Source organism: Sphaeroforma arctica (assembly GCF_001186125.1).
Source record: "Sphaeroforma arctica JP610 unplaced genomic scaffold supercont1.1458, whole genome shotgun sequence".
Classification (NCBI taxonomy): Eukaryota; class Ichthyosporea; order Ichthyophonida; genus Sphaeroforma; species Sphaeroforma arctica.
The window spans coordinates 1-9,237 of record NW_014039100.1 but is presented as its reverse complement, the minus strand read 5'-3'; the positions used below and the strand labels follow the sequence as shown (position 1 = coordinate 9,237).

Sequence of the window (9,237 nt, the reverse complement as noted above, 5' to 3'; positions counted from 1 at the left end):
GATATAGTGGGGGGGGGGAGGGTGGGTAGGTGTTTGTGTGTATGTGGTTTGGAGAGAGTGTGGGTGGGTGGGTGTATATGTATATGTATGTATTCATATTTATATGTGTGTATGTTAATATATATATATATGTGTGTGTGTGTGTGTGTGTGTTTATATATATATATACGTTTATTTTTATTGATTTATGTTTTTATTTAGTTTTATTTTTATATCAATATTTATATTTTTATGTATCTAAGTATATGATATGCATTTTATTAGGTTACACGAATACTTGTTTGTGTATGACAGGTCGTTGCGCTTGAAAGTTTTATCGTTGTTTTTTGAAATCTGATGTATTCTATATTGAAATGTAGGCGATCGAGTTGATACAGAGTCGGGCCTTATCTGATTTTGTGTCTGCATATAGAAGTATGAGCTTGTATGTACATATTTGATTGATCGGCGAGTCAATATTAGCCTGTAGGCACGGACTTATGTATATGTGTACAACAACGTTGAATAAATATTGTGCATATACATACAAACTTACTTCTTGCTTTCTATCTATCACAGTGTATTTTGGTGGATGAATTTTAAGCATTTTAAACATATCCATAGTTATCATTGCCAAAGGAAACCATAGGTATGCACGCATACTTGACATTTGCTATTGTGCATGTTCGTTGTACTTGTAAGCATTGATGTCACATAGCTCACGTGCGGATGAACTTCCTCATCACTTTGTACTACTATTTATGCAAAATTGTAACCGGAAGGCAGATTGAAAACATGGATCTTTGTTTCGCACTTACTTGGACCACAAGAATTGTAAGGCAATTATGTGCCCATTGCAACCTACTTTTTACAATATTCGATACAACAATTTCTGAATACTGTTCACAGCGAATTAGGTAGATGGCTTGCAGAGACATTGATGCGGATACAATCCTCATGCTTGATGAATTTCAAGAGTTGATTACAAGATGAGAAAGAATGGAATGTTTCATCATACAATTCAAGTGTTGTTTATAAATCAATTGACTTGCCTCTCATTTATTGTAACTTTCAGGAGAAAGGGCACACCGGGCCCGTATGGAAGGTTATGTGGGGGCATCCAGAATTTGGCCAAGTCTTGATATCGTGTTCCTTCGACAGGAGCGTCATCGTTTGGGAAGAAATCGGTAGGCTATGAACCGTAAACGTACCTCCGAGTGAGTGCGGCACACTGCGCGCTGTTTCGTTTGCTACTGTCTTCTGTGGCAGAATAATCCTTACGACATCTCACCATATTTACTTTTTATGTGCACGATTTCACGTGCTGCAGCGTTGCCTGGAAGCAAAATGCAATGGGTAAAGCGCACTGCGCTAGTTGACAGTCGCAACTCTGTGAAGGACATAGACTTCTCCCCCAAAAGCATGGGCTTAAAACTGGCCACCTGTTCTGCAGACGGTGTGATACGAACTTATGAAGCCTTAGACGTGACCAACCTTTCACATTGGTCTCTGATGGTATGGTGCATGTCTGAATTTGATTACTGCTGATTGGTTTGATTCATGCAGAGGTTTTCTCTCCTATCTACAGTCTCACGATTCAATATATCATAAAGCCTGGATTGGGAACCTTCCGGGGCAGATTTAGTAGTTCCATATGGTCAGTCAGATACTTGTGAGTCTGGCTAATTTCAATGGTCTTTATTCAACTACTATAGGAGGAATTCCAATCCAAGGGCTGCTCCTGTTTGTCATGGAACCCTTCTCGTTTTGCCAGACCTATGATTGCTGTTGGCGGGGATGATCCCGATGTCAGTATTTGGATGTATAAAAATGCAAATCAAACATGGATTGAGGAACTGATTCTCAAGGGCCACGAATCATCAATTGAATCGGTAGCTTTTGCTCCCAACATTGGAAGGTATGCACTACGCCCCAATACCTATACACTTATACCTTGGTGAGAACCCTAGATTATCTGATTCACGAGTGTCGCTATCGACTTTTTTGCGTTTTGCAGATCGTATCATCTGCTAGCGTCAGGATCAACGGATAGTACGATTCGGATTTGGCGAATAATTGAGAATCCCGACGCACCGTATGTCTCGCTGAATTTTGTCTACTGTCTTGACCCGTGTGTATAGTTTTAATCAGTTTATTTTTCACTGTAGGTGGTTCGTTTGGGTCTCGATTTTGTTGTTCTTTTGTTCTCAAGCTGCGAGCCTTGAGCTAACCTAGACAGTCTGGTAGCACTGTGTATCAAATCAAGGACGGTTTTGATTAGAACAGAATATACATTTCCGTGCCCCACCATATCATGAGTTTTTCTTTCGAACCTAAGCAGGAAAATTCCGGTAGAGTACGACTCTCGATGTGCTGCGGTACTTACTGATCATGAATCTACAGTGTGGAGGCTACAATGGAATATCACTGGGACGGTTCTAGCGTCTTCGTCCGACGATGGAAAGATCAAATTGTGGCGATGTATGTTGGCTGAGATAACTCAAGCGTGTTTTCTCTTCGTCATCAAAATAGATCGGGCAACCATGATGTTCAATCACTTCCTAACGCTTCTCATTGTAGGTATCGATGACGTCTGGAAGTGTGTTTCGACGATCTCGGACAATATCGTGTCCCAATAGTTCCTGCGAGCGCGAAAAAAGAAATCCTAAACCCCATAATAAGACCAAATTCTGAGGCACTATGTATACATACATTACGGCCAACTACAGCGGCGTACAAACCAAATAGTCGGGTTAGCTATTATGAAAGCGTAATACACATGTTCCGTACGCGACTGATCCCAAGTATGGTGCATCTGCCTGCATAAATAGCGAGACGAAAAATGTTGCATATACAACGTGTGTCGCTGAGGTGCTTAGAGAAAGCTCTCAAAGTCTTGGTACCAATATGTCGATAACACCGGCGACATGCATCAGTGGAAGATATATACTTCAGAGCGGAGTCCGACATCGAGCCAGCCTTTCAGACTCAACCGCTAGTAGAGGGTTTGACCAGAAGTCGTATCAAGACTCCTTTGCTCGTATTAACCCATGACATGGGATGAATAACAAAATCATCCACCTGAGGTACTACATAAACCAAAATGATATAGAAGGACAGAAAATATATCCTTTTAATGTTGTCAGCATACTTTGCCAATTTAAAATCAACTCGTCCTTGAATTTGGTGGTGCAGCGATTACACTTGATTGTGACCTACTACAAGAAGGCTATTCATATTTTATATCTATATTCTATGCTAAAACTTATCAGTTCGTATCTCCTACAAGTCATCCCTGCCAAGCGCAGTGTCATGAGAGTCATATTTGTGCGTTTCCACTTGTCAACTAGACTAGCTACCTATTCTCTGGCAGTCAAGTTTCGCCGCCATGTGCTGTAAAATAAAATAAAACCGGATTGAAAATTGAAGCTCGGAGAGAATATGAACAAGGCATTTAGCACAGTAAAAAGAAATTTGTGTTACCTCAGAAGCACATTCGACTTACCTGCGCCTTCCGAACGTGTAGACGATTCTGCAAAATATTTCTCCTGCCCATAAGAAGGAGTTTGGCCTGCAATCTCGCTTGAGCTGATGCTGCGGGTTTATATACGGTAGACACTCTGCCCAGAGACCATATGTTCAATTGACTTGCCCGAGAAAATTCTCGATGCGATGTCTTACAATCATCAGCACTCCATATCGCGATACGAGCTGCAAAGTCAGAATACGACCCGAAAATTGAGTTCGAATACGACAGAACACGCGAATCTTCGCATGCTCATGCGCACACATCATAAATTTTCGGCAGTAAAAAAATGCTATGAACAGTGTACTTACCTTCGATCGCCAACTCTGCAGCTATACATGCCAGTATACTCGAAACCGGAATGCTGGCGCAATTGGCATTGCTTAGCTCGATCGTCGCATGAGCAAGAGCGTCCAGAGTGTATGTGATGCGGCCCTCGTATTTACATAATAACGCAACAATTGTGCAGTACAAAGCACGCTCCCCTCCAGAACGCATATCTCCGTCGACGACTTGTGCCGATTGCAAATCCATGACCAACTCGCGTAACTCATTCAAGTTTTTAGAACTAGTACTCTTACTCGAAGCGAAGGCTAGGACCGCGCTGCAGGTGGTCATTCCTAACAGCGCCAACCGCCCCGTCACAGGATCATCCGCAACTTTACTACTTTCGTAAATTTCGGTCAAGTTCTGCATCGCCTGAGTATACAACTGCTTAGAACTTTCCTTGATAGATCCATTAGGTAGTTCTTGTTGAATTTTTTCAAATAGATATACCAATCGTGATTGCCGGTATCCGTACTCAACCAACACCAAGGGGTCGCTATACTCGATAGTTCTTGGCAAACTTGAGAAGCCACCTCTCGAATTATCGCTCATGCTCCGAATGAAACCAGTATAATCTTTCAAGTCGGACACGCATCCTGTCGAAACAATATAATCCAGGTACGAAGTGCTTTTAACGCCTCGTTGGAGGCAGTACGAGGCTAGGCCAGGTGCCCACCATCCAGCCGCAAAAATGGAGGTGCATGATGTTCTACCAATGATCAACAATGCGAGCGCCACTCGATCGTATGCATGGATCACGTCGCCTGTAGTAGTACAACCAGTCACGTAAATGCCAGCTTGAGCGGAATTTAGCGACATGAGACATGAAAGCATCAGCTGCGATATGCTAACGGAAGTATCACTGTCAACGCCGTTAGCTTCACAATCAACATCATCGACACTCAGCATTATACAGGACGCGGCTAAACTCGAATACAGCTGAGCCAAAAGAGTGCACAACGATCTGGAAACCTCTGAGCGATTTGCACAGATGCCTTCGATCCAACCCCCATACCGGAGGAAGTGAGATACCTGTCGCAGCATCTGCCACACAAAACTCAAGACGGTATGCACTTTGTCGTCGGGGATATCCCTCGAGAGGGTCGCTAACCCTTGTCGAGATAGCTGAAAGACTTCCGCATATCTGCCTTGATCTAAAGCGGTATCTGCCAGTTTCGCATAAGTTAACGCCTTCGCCAGCTCAGTATCGGTAACATCGGCCTGATGTTCACTATTGAGCAAATTGGTCAACACGAGCAAGCCACCCAACACGCGCACCAGGAGCCAAAGGAAATCTAGCCACATTGTTGTGTATGCATAAAGAGCATGATATTGTTGCTCACTAGCCCAGTCTCCATCTGTCCTTGTGGTACCCATGCTGTCTCCATTGAATGAGTGTAACACGCGCATCTGAGGAGCCGAGGTTCCGGAAGATATCGTATGCGGCTGTGCATATAATTCTCCGGTAGACAGCCATTGTGTTAGAGGATTGAAAATCAGAACGGCGCAGAATAGTGCCATGGATAGCTTCATGCTTGTACCAACTCTCTGTCTTTTCTGTGGTCTCTCATTTTCATCTACACACGTCTGTAGAACAGACGGGGGTACTGGTGCCTGAGCCAATAATAAATCAGACGGCGTAGATGACGCTTGTGATTGTTCAGGCCGTATTGTGGCACCATCGTGTGTCTTAGACGTTGCCTTGCTTTCATCAAGACAACTCGGAGGTGTCTCGGGCGCTTTAGGAAGTGACTTGTGCACGCCTTCTAAGGCGCTGCCAGCCGAGATGTTATATATTATTGGGATTGTGGGTACTATAGAACTGTGCACTGATGGTGCCGGTACTTCACGTGGCTCACTAACTGGATGATCACCGACAAAATGTAACAGTCCATGGTTCTCTAGTACGCTGTGATAAGCGTTAGCGCGCTTTTCACTCGATTTTAGCCTTTCCTCTAACTCAGCAATATACTCTGCTGCCAGCTTCATTATGGTGGCCTTGTTAACCTTAGTATGGCCGCGACAAGCAGGGATAGCATCGCGAAGTGACGACAACTGCCCACTTAACTTATCCCTGTAACGCCGTTCAATGACATTATGTGGCTTTGTCGGCTGGAGCAGGTCAAGCGAGTCGCAAGTAATGAGAAGAAATGTAGAGATAAGGATACGCGTTAGGGATCAAAAAAATATTTAATGCAGGACACACAGCAGAGGCGCAAACGCCCATGGCTAGGTATTGCAACGAATTGAGAATTTAAAAGATATGCCCGGTGCAGTGAACCTTCTCTACCTCGGTACAGTGAAACCAAGTCAAATAGGAAAGTATAACTCAACATTTGAACAGTGTGTCAGCCAACGACCATACCTTACTGAAATCCGTGATCGGTGGTGCTTCTGAAGTACTGGTGGGAAACTGACTCAAAGTCGGGATAAGCCGATTTATCGGGACCTTCGCGTAGCCATTAGGCGCAATTTTTGTCCCTTGAGCTAGAGAACTCATTCTTGAGACATTGTGGTTGTAGACTGCGGCACTGGTAGCGGCCATCAAAGCGGCCTGAGCCTATGACACGCAGATGAAAAACATCAATATTGTAACACACGAATTGATGAGATACGCTCAACAACAACAAAATGCTAAACGTATATAGAAGATATCCGTCACACACCTGTTGCATAGCAGTGGGAGTCGGCACAAACATCGGCTGTGCAAGGTTGAAATATTGTTCGTAGATTGTTGGGTTCAAACCCGGCGGACTCATGAGATTAGCAGTATTATCAGATCCACTGTTATAATCAAGTCTCCCTCCTGAAGCATCACTTCGTGCCGAATCTGATATTATTAATTCGATAGTATAAATAGCTAATACAGTATATACGAAACGCTCAAAGTGCTCTTGCACGGTATATCTAAGCAGAAATTGACTCGTGGGTGGAGTTGTGGGTGGAGACGTTATCCCGCATTTAGTAGGTTTACAATGACATTTCACGCGATCACGCGCAATTGAAAAAGCGTTATTCGGTCTAAAACACATGGTAAGTTGCGCTTACAACCAGGATTCCATACCGATTCTAAGGTATAGATCGAAAGCAAATACCAGGGGCACACTTGCAGCCGGTTCCTATAGGTGCAGATATAACCCTATAGAACTCGCAATGATTTGTGTCTGATAATCTTTACTAGCTTCACCGAAACAGTAGCTAAACAATACCACAAAAAATTCGAACCTCGTCAAATTTTGAAGTTGTTCAAAATCAGACAACTCACCAGGGCTGGAAGGAGACGTCGATCCTGACGCGTATATCGACCCAGAAACAGTACTAGCAAACGACTGTGACATGTCTAAAGCCACGTTGCGTGGTAATTGTGTAGCCTGTACTGGTATATTTTCTGGAAAAACAGACAAGTCCACATCACAATTCAGATTAGGTGGTTCAAAATCTTGTATGAGGTTTAGGAAGTCGTCGTCCAGCCCTAATATATGAGGAGAGGACATTTCATCTTTTAAACTAGTCATCTTCGGTAAAAGGTAGAGTATACTTCGATGTATTGATTCGATCCTACTAAATCCTGACTAACTATAGCGAGGTGGTGTGAAGTTTGCCGCGGAATCGGCGTCACTTTTCAATTATTATACAAAAAAAATTGTCGATTGAGAGCTGTCGTACCTAATTGTCGTACCTAATTGAAAAGGTATGCAAAAGTCAAATGGTGTGTACAACTTCCTGAAGACTAATCAGTTGTTTCGCTCTTGTAGGTGCCGTTGTCTTTGACCCATCGAGAGGTTACCTCGAGCTATTAAAGAAAAAAGGCACAAAAAAAATTCTACATTTTTATATTAAAAATTTATTGCAACAGACTTCGCTGTTCGCTCTCTGTCTCTCTCCCTCTCTCTCTCTCTCACTCTCTCTCTCTCTATTAATATACTATTATATTTATGGAGAACTTGTGAAGTAGTGATGCAATGAACGCTTTTTTGGTTCTTTTTTGTATTTTGGGGATTTTCAACAACAAAAAAACATCATATCCTACTAAATAGACACATAAATCATAGCCTTCTTGTGTATAATTTAGAAGGCTATGCATAAATATATAAGAATAAAAAGGAGATTTGTTACGACTGCGACCACTACGATTGCGACCGGGTCTGGCGACCACTATGACTGCGATTCTCGCCTGCGACAACTCAGACGGCCGCTCTCGCCTGCGACCGATACAAATGTTTTTATTGTCATACCTACGGAGAGAGCTACAGAGTAACAGAGTAAAAAAGATACACCACGCCCCAGTGACCCCACCGGCCACCGTACCCACCCACGGCCTCTGATATATAGGAGGCAATGACTTTTTTTTATATTAAAAAATGATATGTACATTGTACCACTGTTGTGTTGTTGTAAATAAATTTGGTTGTGTTTTCTTATTTATTTATTTTAAAAATCATTAAAGTCACGGGACCTCACGGACCTCGGGCCTCGGATACGTCATCAAATAGGCCCTTAGGCCCGGGCTTAGGGAATATATTACATAAATATATGTATATATATATATATATTATATATATATTGTGATCAGCTCAGGAGGCCCGAACTGAGCTAGGGTATAGGGTTTGGGCCCTGGCGTGCCTCAAAATTTGAGAACACGGAAAATGTGTCACTGTAAAATACAGTGAACATTTTCAGGCCAGGGCTAGTAGTTCACTATCTTAATATTTATTAATTAAAGACATTGACTAACTGGGATTAGGCCAACGTGTTCTCTTCTGGTTGTTTGCTTAGTGTAGTTTAGTCGAATCACAATTAATGAATTGATAGTGACTGCGTTTCCTAGTAAATTATAGTGAGATCGATCGTCATTTGAGGCGTCATTTGAGCGTTTGAGTCAAATTCACATCTAAAGCATAGAAATGGTGAAGCCAGTGGGAGTAGTGCTTACAGGAGGCGAGGCTGACATCCTTTGGCTTTAGAGCGAGCATGTAAATCTCGTCCGAACCAAGGTTGTCTATACGGGGCTTGGCGAAGGTCAAATGGCTGAGAGAGTGCGCATTTTAAAGCAACCTCTCAGCCAGGACTTCTATGCCACCCTCCAGTCGCGGATTCTGCCTGCCATGAGAGCAGATCCGGACTGGTTGGTTGCCTATGTGCGGTTGTATGCTGGCGTTTGGCCGAAATTCGGCAAAGGTTTTGCCTTGAAAAGGGGGCAGCCTTGAAAAGGGGGCAGCCTTTCTGTAAAATTCGGTCTATCAAGGCAACAATAATAACGCCTTAGAGTAATTAAGCGCTTAGGTTAAGTCTAAGTATCGTGGAATTCAAAGTAAATAAACGAAATGAGTCTTTTGGTAAAGTTAGGTATGCCTCGTGAAAACAGCAATACTCTGAGGGATTGTGAGGCTGAGACATTGCCTATA

At 43.0% G+C, this 9,237-nt stretch overlaps 2 protein-coding genes across 3 annotated transcripts; one reads left to right on the top strand and one right to left on the bottom strand.

Annotated features, from left to right (window-relative positions):
• Nucleotides 1–1,311: 1,311 nt before the first annotated feature.
• On the top strand, nucleotides 1,312–1,940 carry SARC_10955 (hypothetical protein; the record flags this gene model as incomplete). Its single annotated transcript, XM_014294976.1, has 2 exons — nucleotides 1,312–1,494; nucleotides 1,695–1,940. Exons 1-2 carry the CDS (start codon nucleotides 1,327–1,329, stop codon nucleotides 1,938–1,940), a joined length of 414 nt encoding a protein of 137 aa, XP_014150451.1. The 5' UTR covers nucleotides 1,312–1,326.
• Nucleotides 1,941–3,330: 1,390 nt separating this feature from the next.
• On the bottom strand, nucleotides 3,331–7,708 carry SARC_10954 (the record flags this gene model as incomplete). 2 transcript variants are annotated; one of them, XM_014294974.1, is made up of 7 exons in its annotated part: nucleotides 7,499–7,708; nucleotides 7,098–7,220; nucleotides 6,499–6,662; nucleotides 6,198–6,392; nucleotides 3,817–5,944; nucleotides 3,485–3,690; nucleotides 3,331–3,372 (listed from the first exon to the last, which is right to left on the bottom strand). In XM_014294974.1, the coding sequence occupies exons 2-7, from the start codon at nucleotides 7,168–7,170 to the stop codon at nucleotides 3,331–3,333; spliced, it is 2,808 nt and encodes a 935-aa protein (XP_014150449.1). In that variant the 5' UTR covers nucleotides 7,171–7,220; nucleotides 7,499–7,708. The 2 variants fall into 2 exon arrangements, with proteins under 2 accessions (XP_014150449.1, XP_014150450.1); XM_014294975.1 differs by having other exon boundaries at nucleotides 7,098–7,708.
• Between the last annotated feature and the right edge of the window lie 1,529 nt (nucleotides 7,709–9,237).